Source organism: Danio rerio, chromosome 23 (assembly GCF_049306965.1).
Source record: "Danio rerio strain Tuebingen ecotype United States chromosome 23, GRCz12tu, whole genome shotgun sequence".
Classification (NCBI taxonomy): Eukaryota; Metazoa; Chordata; class Actinopteri; order Cypriniformes; family Danionidae; genus Danio; species Danio rerio.
In genome coordinates, this window is record NC_133198.1 from 37064428 (window position 1) to 37078813 (window position 14386).

Below are 14386 nucleotides of genomic sequence, written 5' to 3' on the forward strand. Positions count from 1 at the left end.
ACTGAAAACTGTGATAATATGCTATTGTTGACATAATCAGCAGTGTTCAGCATCTTTCAGTTCATCATTCCTGCAGTCTCCTCATTTCTTCTGGAGCGTACGGCCTGTCACTTTGAATCTATCCCGGCCTGGGTGCTGAGTTACAGCCTAACGCACACGCATGCACCATTGTTTACGGTAAACCCAACTCCGAGCAGGGCTCATTTCTAGACTTATCAGTGTAATTCATGCTTGCCTGAGTATTATCAGCCTGCTCCAGATCCCAAACAGAGTGTTACACGAGTGCCGCACGCCCATCAGATTGGCTTTGTCACCACAGAGAATTTAAAGAGGATAAATAAAGAAATGACAAGGCTTGCGTGTGTGAGTGAGTGAGTGTGTGTGTGTCTGTGGCTCTCAACAGGCTCTAAGAGTTCTTTAAGACGGAGTGATGAGTTTGCCGTCATAAGACCAGCAGGGAGCAAACTCTTGATTCTTCAGCTAAGAGTTGTCATTGAGTCACTTTTAGTTCCCCGAGAGGCTATTTTTAAGGCTGTCTGTCTGTGTTGGCATCATTGTAGCCTTGTGAATAAAATTGAAAATATTCCTGGACGAGATCTAATCAGAGGTGTTTCAAAATAGACAATATATTCAGTACTGCAGCTGATAAAATATACATCAATAGGCCAATTTTGCCTACAGGGACCGTAAAACTGACATACTATTAATTGGTTAAAGAAATGTTTGTAATGTATGAAGTAGGCATGGGACGATAACCGTTCTCAAGGTTTGCCACGGTTTGGAAAAGTCAAGGTTCTAAAGTCGCCAACGTTTTCTGCTATACCATTCCTAAGAAATGTGTACGATTTATTTTAATACAACTGTATCTCCGGTGGAAAACATCTCTAAAGATGCGATTTTAAACTGTAAAGAAATCTGTTTTTGAAACTAAGGAAGACAGGAAGAAAATATATAGGCTGCGTCAGAAAACACCTATACTTAGAAGGTGCTGCGTTTGAATTTGAATTAACTACTCGACATCCGGGTATTTCTCGCATACTGTTTTTCTAATTCTATGAATATATAATCATATATTGATTATTGTGACAGGCCTATTTACAAATACAAACAATATGTTGTTTGAATTAATATAAAACAAATTGAAAATAAGATATAAATACAATTTATTTACATATATATATATATATATATATATATATATATATATATATATATATATATATATATATATTTATTTATTTATTTTTTTTTATAGACACACACACACAAAAGTATGTATAATAAATATATACATAAAAAAGATTGCTTTATATAAAAATGGTTTGAATAAATATAAGTGTTAAATACAGCATAATGCACTGTTGTAGCATATCTTATTTTTTTATTAATTTTTATTCAGCTTCACTCTTTTTTACTTTTACGTGTGTTTTACTGTGTAATTAAAAATGATTACACTATTATTAAATATTATAAATTAAAAACTAATAGTTATTAATTATTTTATTACTTTTAATTCAGTTTCACTCTTTATTACTTTTATATCTATTTTTTTATAATAAAATGATTATATTAAACATTTAATTCAAAATAAAATATAAATATATATAAACTAATAATAAATATTATAAATATTATTTTATTTAAACAATAGTTTAAAAAAAGCTTTGTCAGTTCCTGTTTTGTTAGCATTTTGTAAAACCTAAAAATATTATTATTTTGTTCTAGGCAGTTTCCACAAGAGCATTTCTAATTTCTACTTTTATTATGGTTATTTTTTATGTAGTTTTTGAGTTTACATGATTGGTACTTTTATTGAGTAAACATTTAAAAAAAATTTATGATGATCATTGGTATCTTAGTTGCATTAAAATGATTTTAACTAGCTTTAATATAAATTGACAACATTATTCCTAATGAATGCAACAGCAAAAAAGGTAATATACAAAACAAATGATAAAGAAAAACATTTTGAGCTTTTAATTTTTTCCTTTTTACACTATGTGTAGAATGAATCATATTAGTAGGTCTCCTCTGATGCTGGGCTCTTAAAGTCTTATCGCCGTAGATCCATGTGAGCCCTGGCAGTGTGTGTAGCGCTTGGCTTCAGCAAGCAGACCAGATTACCCTCGCCTTCCTCTTCATTAAATATGTGTGAAACGCCCTGCTGCTGCTCCTATAATGAGGACTGATTCCATACTACATAATACATTTGTTAGCACTCAATTTACAGTTGCAATTAGGAGCCCTTGGAGATTTGTGCTTTGCCATTTACAGTCTCCATTTCATGTTTGCTTTTTAAATGATTAAAGGGGTAGCTCACCCAAAAATGAAAATTCTGTCACTATTTACTCCGCCCTTAGATCATATTTTTGTGTTTTGTACAGTTGAACACAAAAGTAATGCTGGAAACCTTTAACCATTGACCTTCATAGTATTTGTTATTCCTACTATGGAAGTCAATTGTTATAGATTTCCAATAGTAAATGATGACATAGTTTTCTTTTTATGTGAACTATCCCTTTAAGTGCAAAAGTGGACCCAAAATGGCGCTGAAGTGGTCAGAGAGAATTAACTTGGTTGTTTAGACCCCTAATAACAATAGTAATGCAATAAGTGCCCACAATTTTTTTACAGAGTTATTTGTACTTATTTCACATTGTAAAAGCGCTAATAATGTTGTAGTCTTTTATGTAATTACATAATTAAACCTGCATTTAAATGACTTTTCTACTGACCTTATTTAAGAAATAATTTATTAAATCAGGAATTTAATTACTTTAATCATCTTAATGCATAGACCAGAGATGTCCAAAGTAGGGCCCGCGGGCCAAAACCTTTGATTTATCCCACCTCCATCTGAGAAAAGAGTGACAATGATCATCATTTCTAATTTGATATAACTTTTTTTTTTCTTTTTTTTTTCTTGCTGAGCTACTAACAAGCAAACAAATTGAATGTTGTAATTAATTTATTGTTGCTAATGAATCTGATTTTTAAAAAATGTAAATGCGTCACTCGATGTATCAAGAATTATGCAGAATACATCGACCAGCAAATCAAGGCTAAAACTAGTGTCATTGTGTTTTAAATTAGATGATCAGATTGACACTTTGCGATAAACATTCATTAAAAAATGTAAAAAATGCACTGTATTAGGTAATATAAAGCAATCTTATATAGTCATTTTTAAATAATATTAATTAAATTAGGAAATCAGTCATGGCAATTATCAATCAAATTTGGTTTTTGGCCCTACATAAGAAGTTTGGGCACCCCTCATAGGAAATACAATTTTTATTAAATATTATTAGATAAAAAAGCAGAATTACTCTGCTTAAAAAAAGTTTGAAATTGCATGTAAAATAGGAATTGTTTGTAAACAACAATGCACTGTACGTTGTCACTGACTAATTTCTATTTCTGTTTAAACATGTACAGTTGCCTGACAAATTTAAGAAGTTTTAGCTGAAAAATAGAAATATTCAAAAAATATCTTAAAAAACAAAACAAACTAAACATATGTATATATAGCGATGAGATTAATTTTGCCGTTGTGCTCTGTGTGCCTGCAATTGAAAAATGTCAACTCCGAGCAGAAAAAGTTTGCCACATCAGTTTTCATCAGTTTCTAATCAAATGAAAGCAGAGGCAGGAATTCTGTTGAGGTAATAAGCAGTGCTTGTAACAATAATAATATTAACACCTTAAATTTATATAGCACATTTCTGCTCTCTCAAAGCACTTTACACATTTTTTAGTGGTGGTGGTGGGGGAGTCTTCTCAACCACCACCAGTGTGCAGCATTCACTTGGATGACACGATGGCTGGCATATAGCACCAGACCACACAACACACACCAGCTAATTAGTTGAGAAGAGACAGAGGGATGAAGCCAACTATGATACAGGGATGATTAGGTGGTCATGATGGACAGAGGCCAGTGGGCAAATTTGACCAGGATGGTGGGGTTAAACCCCTACTCTTTTTCGAATGACATCCTGGGATTTTTAACAACTACAGCGAGTCAGGACCTCGGTTTAACATCTCATCTGATACCTGCACTCACTGAGCAGTACAGAGTCCCCATCAATATACTGGGGTGTTAGGACCCTCCTAACAGAAAATCGTGTTCATTGTGATCAGCCCCTTATTTTGCTTCTGCAAATGAATTCTGTTGTATATATAGTATATATAGTTTTTAAAGCTGCTGTATCTAACTCTTCTAAAGCATAAAATACCATAATAAAAAATTGTTAATAATAAAAATACCAAATGCTAAGGGAGCATACTTGTTTCCATGAAAAACAATGCTAAAGTCAGATATTCTGCTTTAAAATGTGTGTGCCGGAACGTCTGTCTTTGGTTTAGTCATTTAACCTACGCCAGTTTAGCCAGTTATATCTCAGCTCCGGGTTGCCTTGGTGGAAAACAGCGAGTTTTATTCATTCATTCTAAATGGCTCTCAAAGTACACATCCGCGACTGAAATGCGACCTCCAGTGGACAGTAGCAGACTCCGAAATGAAACGTTGTATCAGAGTTCAACATGAGGTCATTAATTAGCAAATAATATAAATGCTACAAATGTTAACAATAGTTAAGCAGGTTATATTGTAACCCCGTGTCCTAACAACAGCTACATGACAAGATTTGTAGTGATAAGCAATTTTGCTGTATGTGCCAGACAACATCACAAAATAAAACACAGCCATTAAGAAGCACAGAATAGTGCACTTACTGCACTCCAGCGAAATGGTAAAGTTTATAATCTAATTAACACAGATTGTTTGTCCCCCAAAAAGTCACGTTTTAATTTTAATTGTCTACAGTTGTTGTGTCATGCATGCCCTAATAATTCAATGTAATGTAAACAGATGAACCGCCTTTTAAGAAAAGGTTTTTGTGTAGCCACATGATGTGAAGTGCTGTTTTCTTTCTTATTTCTCTATCCTTCTCTCTCCAGCCTGCCTCTGAACTGGATGCCTGGGTAAGCACGGCTGATTCCACAACTGTAGTTACATTTCTCTCTTTCATTCACTCTCTTTCTTTCTCCCTATCTCTCAGCGTCTTGTTCCCTCCTCATTGAAAACATGGTGTTTTGGTTTTCATGCATTAAGCTCCGATTGTGAGCGTGCAAAGCGTGTCGGCCGGCGTGGCGTTTTCGGAGCTACCCAGCTAGAAAATTGCATATGATGCTGGTGCTGATGGAGGTGATTTACTGCTCGCTCGAGACAGGAGGCAGAGGAAAGGGGGTGATTATGTATGCCCGTAATTTGGGGTTGTGCTTTTGTTGTGCGCCATTGTCTGGCTGCTACAGTACATGCGCCTCTCCCGGTCAGCGCCACGGGGCGTCTCTCCACCACCGTGTTTGTGCACGTGTGTGTGTGTGTGAGAAAGCACAACTGTGTGAATGGCGTGTCCCGCTGGGTTTAATGTATCTGTGTCTCGTACAGTTGCTGAATGAGGGAAGCTAATTGCAGGGGAGATGCGTGCATGTGTGCGAGCATGTCACTTTTTTTTTTCTTGGTTCTCTGGTTTAAATTCTTGTCCTTTTTTAGCATCTTTGAACTCATTTTTTTGGATGTTGGGATTTGTTTGTATTCTACGATGTTGAAGAATGCTTGATATGAACCCTATTTACTGTAGTAAAAACAATCTCTATACTCGAGTACATTGTTTCCATGTATTAAATAAATAAAACTGCCACTTTTTAAAATTCAAAATGGCATGAATATAAATATGTATTGAAAAGTAGAGGCTAATTTACAAATATTTCACCTATCATAATATAAGTCATAATAGGCAATAGGAAATTATTTTTAATACAGTACTGCACATAACCTTTCACTCTGATGTGCAGTTAAAATGAGTACAGTCACTGTGTTTAATCCTGTGCATGAACTGGCCACTTTATTAGGCACACCTGTCCAACTGCTCGTTAGCACAAATTTCTAATCAGCCAATCACAATGCAGCAACTCAGTGCATGTAGACATGGTCAAGACGATCTGCAGCAGTTCAAACCGAGCATCAGAATGGGGAGGACAGGGGATTTAAGTGACTTTGAAAGTGGCATGGTTGTTGGTGACACACAGGCTGGACTGAGTATTTCAGAAACCGCTGATCTACTTGGATTTTCACACACAACCATCTCTAGGGTTTAGAGAGAATGGTCGGAAAAAGAGAAAATATCCAGTGAGCGGTACTTTTGTGGCTGTAAATGCTTTGTTGATGCCAGAGGTCAGAGGAGAATGGCCAGACTGGTTCGAGCTGATAGAGAGACAACAGTAACTGAAATAATCACTTGTTACAACCGAGGTATGCAGAAGAGCATCTCTGAACACACAACACGTCCAACCTTTAGGCAGATGGTCTACATGAGCAGAAGACCACATCGGGTGCCACTCCTGTCAGCTAAGAACAGAAAACTGAGGCTACAAATCTCACAGGCTCACCGAAATTGGACAATAGAAGATTGGAAAAGCGTTGCCTGGTCTGAAGAGTCAACAACATGAAAACATAAATCCATCCTGCTGTGTATCAACGGTTCAGGCTGGTGGTGATAGTCTAATGATGTAGGGGATACTTTTTTGGCACACTTTGGGCTAGTACCAGTTGAGCATCATGTCAACTTTACAGCCTACCTGAAAATTGTTGCTGACCATGTCCATCCCTTTATGACCACAATTTTCCCATCTTCTGATGGCTGCTTCCAGCAGGATAACACGGCATGACATAAAGCATGAATCATCTCAGACTAGTTTCTTGAACATGACAACGAGTTCACTGTACTCAAATGGCCTCCACAGTCACCAGACTCAATTTAATAGAGCACCTTTGCGATGTGGTGGAACGGGAGATTCGCATCATGGATGTGCAGTCGACAAATCTGCAGCAACTGCTTGAAGCCATCATGTCAGTATGGACCAAAATCTCTGAGGAATATTTCCAGTACCTTGTTGAATCTATGCCATGAAGGATTAAGGCAGTTCTGAAGGAAAAAAGGTGGTCCAACCCTGTACTAGTAAGGTGTACCTAATAAAGTGGCCGACGAGTGTATATCGATATCAGTATATGAAATTATTTTTATTTTGATATTAGATTTTTGTCATATCACCCAGACCTGCTTCTTGCTTATCTTGCACTGTTTTAGTTGTTTTATGTGACATGAGGATCATTTTGGAAAGTGATAATTTTTCTACAAAAAGCCAGGACTCAAAATATACATTATATGCTATAAATATAAAAACTGCTAAACTAACTTAGACTTGCCATCTATATATTGCTGCCCTGTTGATTTTGTAGTGCTTCATCTGTAGGCTTCTCATTCGTAAGTCGCTTCAGATAGAAGCTTCTGCTAATTATTGTAAATGAGCTTCAAATCTGTATTGGTTTAAGTTTCAAGGCAGATTTTTACCTCTGAGTACAGATTATAGAAAAGGCACAGTCAATTGTTAATTAAAACTACTCTAAAAGAGTCAGAACATGACAAACACATGTAAACTAATTGACTAATTTCACAAATCTGTGGTACACTATTTAAAATGATAAATATTTATTAGCCTTGAAATGTTTTCTCACTTTAAGCAAACAATTCATTTGTAAATCTATGTTCAGTAAAACAATAACATCCTGTATTAAAATATTTTAGCTTTCATTTTTAAAATCATCATAATCGTATGTAAAACCACACATAGAGCATCTAATTATCATGTTGAAAAAGAACTGTACATATGGCTTAATAACAGCAATTACTGTAATTACTTTTCACTACTCCTTTAGTACATTTAATACATATCTACATTCATTAAAAATGATTAGCTATCCTAAGAAATTTAATCTTCGTTTTCAAATGTTTCTCAACTTCTAATTAATGTAGAGAAGTTTATTTCCAGCACATTTTTAAACATAATAGTTTTAATAACTAATTTCTAATAACAAATTTATTTTGTCTTTGCCATGAGTACAATATTTGACTAGTGTTTTGCAAGATACTAGTATTCAGTTTAAAGTGCAATTTAAAGACTTAATTAGGTTAATTAAACATGTTAATCTAGTCATTGGACAACAGTGGTTTATCCTGTTGCCAGTCGAAAGATAAATTCTTTATAAGGGCTAGTACTATTTACCCTACAATTATTTACAAAATAAAAATAACTGCATTTATTCCAGTCAAATTAAACAAGCAATAAGACTTTCTTCAGAAGAAAAAAAAAGAAAGCAAATAGACGCTTTTCACTTTTATTATTTAAAAAAAATTAAAGATTTTTTGTATTATTTATAATTATTTATACATTTTTAAATCTTTAAAAGTTTTTATATTTTGATTTAAAAAAAATTATGAACATTTATATGCATTTATGTATGTATTATATCATCTTTGCATCAAATTACAGAAAACAAATCACCGCTTATGCGAGGTGCTAATATAGGGTCCTATCATACACCAGGTGCAATAAGGCCCAAGACATGTTTACCCTGACGTGATGCTATTTTCAGACCAGCTCAACCCCTTTTTTTCCGTTTTTCCGCCGCGTTGTTTAAATAGCAAATCCATTTGCACCATTTTGTGGACTCATGGGTGTTTCGGTCTAGAAAAGAGGTGTGTTAAGGCGCATTGTTGGCACATTGCTATTTTGAGGCATCTGCTGAAAGCAGGTCTAAAGTGCAGAGCAGAGCACGTTAGTTGTGCGCCTTGCTTACACATTGCTTAAAACATGAAGGATGTACAGTAATATGCAAATATTTTTTCAAATGAAAAAGAATTAAAGGAATAACATATTACAAAAATCCTTATTTTCTACATAAATAAAACCACTGCCTCCATGCCTTCTTCATCTCAGAGGGGCTTTTTTCAGTTTATTCACGACAACTTACCTTTTTATAATGTTATTATTATTAGCAGTATTATTTATTGTGTGTGTATTTATATTTGCTTTAAAAAAACAAAACAAACTTAGATTTGTCCACCTCAGATTTTGGACCATATGGAGCATAGGACATGTGTTTGGATGTAACTGAGTTTTTTGACCACATTTCGTTATTATTGTTCATTTATTCTTTGCTGGAAATTAGAACTGAATTTAGAAATAGTTTTTGAATCAAATCTTTGCTCTTAACAAACAAAATTAATTATGCAGGCTAATGGATGTTTTATTCAGCGGAGTGTACAACCGTTTCCTTATTCGCAAAAGAGAAATAGAAAGTAAAGAGGCTCATTCTTTATCCTCACACTGCAGATGGTCTGTTTAACTGTTTTCTCATTAGTGAAATGTTTCGTTTTTCCACTTACAAAGTCTGCCATGTAAATAGCAAATGTGTCATGGCGCAACGCAACTGACTCTTAAAGGGAATGGGAGATGAAACTCTGATTGGTTTATTTTCATACCACACCCATAACTCATTAAGAGAATAAGCATAACCCTGTTAGACCATGCACCATGGCGCAGAGGGTATTTTTCCATCCTTAAAATAGCAAAAGTTGATTCGAACACGCTCTTAATGCTTTTGCGCTTTAGACTTTGCACCTAGATGTTTAAAATAGAGCCCACAGTGTTTATGGGGCTGAGCAGGGGCGCTGCTAGGGGGGAAAGTTTGGACGATTCAAAGGGCTCAAGGCGTCTAGGAGCCCACAGATTTATAACTAAGGACTCACCAGACCCAATACCACAACAACAAATGATATCTGCTTTGGATTTTCAATGGCCCAGATGTTTGCGTGCTCACAAATAGTCCATATCATCTCTGTAAGTCAGTCCTCTTATTTTTTTTTGTGCATACCGACTCAGTGCTAATCATCCAGTTCCTGCACACCTGTTTGAGTGTCTCAAGCATGGACAAAATCACCTACATACTTGTGCGTGCCATTGTCTTGTGTCCTCACTTTCTCCGTTTATTTTCGGAATCCCTCTGTGCTGGAAATCCTTCTCAATGTTTTTTTTTTTTCGAGGGCTGAAAATCTTACACCAGCTGTCCATTTCCTAAAGACTCTGGCAGAATCGGCAGAACGGTTTTAAGAGCTTTTGCTCCATTCTGTTTGAGTGAAGCTGCGCTGTGGAGCGTCCTCCGTCCGGCCTCTCTTGAGGATGGTCAACAGTTTTGGACCAGTCGGGACATATGTTTGTTGAAAGCGTTTGTTAATTCGCTGCCCAAAAATCTGAAAACCTTGACGAAGCTTTAAGAAACGCCAATAAACACTGAAATTTCCAAAGATGACAGTTGGACTTTGTCCTAAGCTTATAAGCCTTATGATAGAAAATGTTTTTAAAATTAATGTCACCAGCTACATCACTGAGTTTGAGTTTGGGAATTGTGTCACTTTCTGCTTTGCCACAGATTTGTTTGTGAGGTAGGCGGTCATCAACAGGCTTTGGGCTCAACAATAATTCTTTTAACAATTTCAGGCCAGTAGCTTTTTATGTTATTTTTTCAGTTGACACTTTTTTACTTTTAATGAAAGTATAATATTTTTTATTTTATTTATTTATAAATAACATTTTTATATAATTTTATTTTACTTTTTTAATTTTGGCTTTAAAAATCTTTCCCCACATTTTTATTATTTATTTATTTATTTATTTTTACATACAGTTGTTACAATCAGAATGTATTTATTAGAATATATCATTTTTATAAAATGTATTCATTTATTTATTTATTTATTTCATTTTTACTTGTAATGCAAGCTTTTTTTTTATAAATTAATGTATTTTATTTTACATTATTTTATTTTATTTATTTTTTTTATTTATTTGCTTTATTTTTAAATAAATTTTTATTTTACTTTTTATTTTATTTTTGGCTTTAAAAAAATCTTTGCCAATTTTTTTTTGTTCATAGTTTATTTATTTTTCAAAAATAGTTGTTACAACGGGCGAAGCAGTGGCGCAGTAGGTAGAGCTGTTGCCTCACAGAAAGAAGGTCGCTGGGTCGAACCTCGGCTCAGTTGGCGTTTCTGTGTGGAGTTTGCATGTTCTCCCTGCCTTCGCGTGGGTTTCCTCCGGGTGCTCCGGTTTCCCCCAAAGTCCAAAGACTTGTGGTACAGGTGAATTGGGTAGGCTAAATTGTCCGTAGTGTATGACTGAATGTGTGTGTGTGGATGTTTCCCAGAGATGGATTGTGGCTGGAAGGGCATCCGCTGCGTAAAAAACTTGCTGGATAAGTTGGCGGTTCATTCCGCTGTGGCGACCCCGGATTAATAAAGGGACTAAGCCGACAAGTAAATGAATGAATGAATAAATGAGTTGTTACAGTCAGAATTTAATTATCAAAATATGTAAAACAGAGAATGTTTTTTTTTCTGAATCTGTGTCTTCAATAAAACTTATTTGACACAAAAGAGAATGAAATTATCAGAATATATAATTTTTATATAAAATTTTTAAGTATTTTTATTTTATTTATTTAGTTTTTTTTATTTAGTTTTATTTTACTTTTACTATTTTAATTTTGGCTCTAAATGCTTTTCCCATTTTTTTTTTGTTATAGTTAATTAATTAATTTATTTATTTTTGCAAATAGTTGTTAGATTAATAATGTAATAATCAGGTTATATCATTTTAATACAATTTATTTTTAAATTTGAGTTTTTACCTGTAATGCAAGTTTTTTTAAAATTAATTAATTAATTTTTTTATTACATTTTATTTTACTTTACTAGTTTTACTTTAAACATCTTTTCCCAATTGTTTTTGTTCATAGTTAATTTTTTATTTTTGTAAAAATAGTTGTTGCAATCAGAATGTAATTATTAGAATTTATCATTTTATAACATTTCATTAATTTATTTTTTATTTGTAATGTAAGTATTTTATTTTTAGCAAATTTATTTATTTTATTTATTTATTTAATTGAATTTAGCTTTACTATTTTTGGCTTTAAACATATTTCACATTTTTTTGTTGAAAGTTTATTCATTATTATTATTTTTTAGAAATAGTTAGGATGTAATTATCAGAATATATATTTTTTATAATATTTATTTATTTTTTTATTGCAATGCAAGTATTTTATTTTATTTAATTTTTTTATTTATTTAATTTAATTTTACTTTTAATTTAAAAAAAATTTTGTTCATAGTTTATTTATTTTTTATTTTATTTACAAATAATTGTTACAATCAGAATGTAGTTATCAAAATATATCATTTTTATAAAATATATTTATTGAATTTCATTAATTTTATTTAGTTTACTAATCAATTATTTTTTTAAGTTTATTTACAAGATTTTTAGTTTTGTTTGCCAGAAGTATTACAATGTTACCTTTTCATATTTTTAGTGTTCAAGTTTTTTACAGAAATATATCATTTTTTTGCAATAACCCTCAAATTTATCAAGACGAGCAAATGGATGTCACATAACTCTTCATTTATTTAATTCCAGGGGAAACAGCTGGACAAGAAGGAGGCAGAGCTGAAGGCGTTGGAGGCTTTTTACCAAGAACAAATCACACAGCTTGAGAAGAAGGTTAGTGATTTTTTTTTCATCCTTTATCAATTTCACAATATTTTTTTAAACATGCTAAATTTTGATGAAAAGGCTCGCAAGATACCATTGCCTCGAGTGTGTAAATTGTCAAATAAAATAATACAGCGTCTCTGCAATCTCTCAGAAAGCTTTTGAAATGTCTGGCTTTTAAGTTTCTTCCTCCAGTATAATTTTCACAGCCAGTCCCTGACATTTTCAAGAAATAAAAGTTATGACGCGAGCGCCTTAAATAAAGGTATGCCCAAGAAAACTCAGGATCAGTGGGTGGTTAAGAACTTGTTTCCAAGCTGCTGTCAGTTTTTTCCACTTCACGCAAGGGCTATAGTTGCAGAACACACCTCTGTTTGTACACAACTCTCATTACGACATAATATTTGAGGATGAAAGCAGCGGTTATCCTCAGCTGCCACGTTTAGTCGCTTTTAGAGATGGATAATGCTCAAGCAGGGCCGTTTTCCATTGCCCTACCTTCAGCCATCTATCCTCTGTAAACGACTGGACAGAGATCATAATGGTTCACACAGCACTGAAGTGGGAATCTGAAGTGCATTGCCTCCATTTGGATGGGCAGCAACGCCGACTGCCTTTATCCGCTAGGTTCACACCTTGATTGACCCCCATTGGTATAAAAAAAAAAAATGAATAAAGTTACGTTAAATGGAAAGGGTTTGCTCTGCGCGACGAGGGGCAATGGTGCAGAAAGTGCTTTAGCCAAAGCCTCGAAACCATTCAGCTATTGGCAAATGAAGTCAGAGTCGCTCTCCAAGATTTGTGATTTTCCTCAGTCCCCCTCTCCTTCGTTTTCTCTCTCTCTTGCCCTCCCTCATCAATTTTCCCCCCTCGCTCGCTTTCTTTCTCTCTCTCTCTCTCTGAGGTCTTATCAACTGCATGCAGAAGGCTAAAAGTGAGATTTGCTTCTTTCCCCTCTTCAGCAACATGCTGTAGGAAAAGCGGCCCAGCGTGTAACAGTGTATGAAAGTGGGTGTCCATTAAAAAAGCATTTTTTTGCATGTGGTTGAGTTTTTCCTTATTTCCCAGAATGCAAAGCAAGAATTTGAACAACCACCAAACGAGAAACGTTATAACCTACTTGTGTAATGAATTTTCGGTTGAGCGTGATGATGGAGTCAGCTTATTTCCCAGAATGCAAAGCAGTGTTTGAAGAAACTCTGATGGGAAAAACGTCGTAGCCTAGTTGCTTAGTAACATCAGACGAGTTTGGTTTGACTGCATTACGTAAATAAATGTGATCGTTTACGGTGGTTGCTTTATTTCCCAGAATTCACAGCGATATTTGAAGAACCACAGCTGAAGAAATGTTTAACATATTTGGCTGTTCAGTCATGTTGTTTTCCAGAATAAAAAAGAGGATTTTGAATATTTCATGAAGAAACAATGCAACTTTGTTTACTGTTAAACCACTATTATTTACTACGAATTTTCATATATAAAGTCAACAGAATATGTTTGATGCTTCTAAATAATTCCTGAAAGTGAAAACTGCTTTATTTTCTCCATTGGGAATTTAAATAACTGATAAACCCTTTTATCAGACCTGTTGTGAGCTCTGAGGTTATTAATCGATTCAATATGCTTTTGTGGAAAGCCTACGGTGGCCGAGAGAGCTTAACACGCTGCAATTTAAGAAAGCACATGCAATTACAAAAAACACCAGCAAATTAAGAAACGATCTTCATCAATTTGTCAGCACACATTTTGCAAATTGGTCACAACACAAAGAACTGAAGAATCGTGCAGCAAATTGGTCAACAATTGCAAACAAGTGCACAGAACACAACGAAAATGTTTCAAGAGGACCCAAAAACATGACGGACCCTGCTGAGATATGGATGTGTTTTTTTTTTATGTCATGTAATCAGGATATTAAAATAAACGAAAA

General features: G+C 34.2%; 1 protein-coding gene across 3 annotated transcripts in view; it reads left to right on the forward strand.

The window, feature by feature from the left end:
- chchd6a (coiled-coil-helix-coiled-coil-helix domain containing 6a) overlaps window positions 1–14386 on the forward strand; it is a 135398-nt gene that overhangs the window by 37595 nt on the left and 83417 nt on the right. For 2 of the 3 annotated variants that reach the window (XM_005162312.4, NM_001005584.1), the window contains one exon: window positions 12382–12465. In XM_005162312.4, coding sequence (XP_005162369.1) covers window positions 12382–12465 — 84 coding nt within the window. Of the gene's footprint in view, window positions 1–4962; window positions 4987–12381; window positions 12466–14386 lie in introns of all 3 variants that reach the window. The other variant, XM_005162311.5, reaches the window with a different exon arrangement.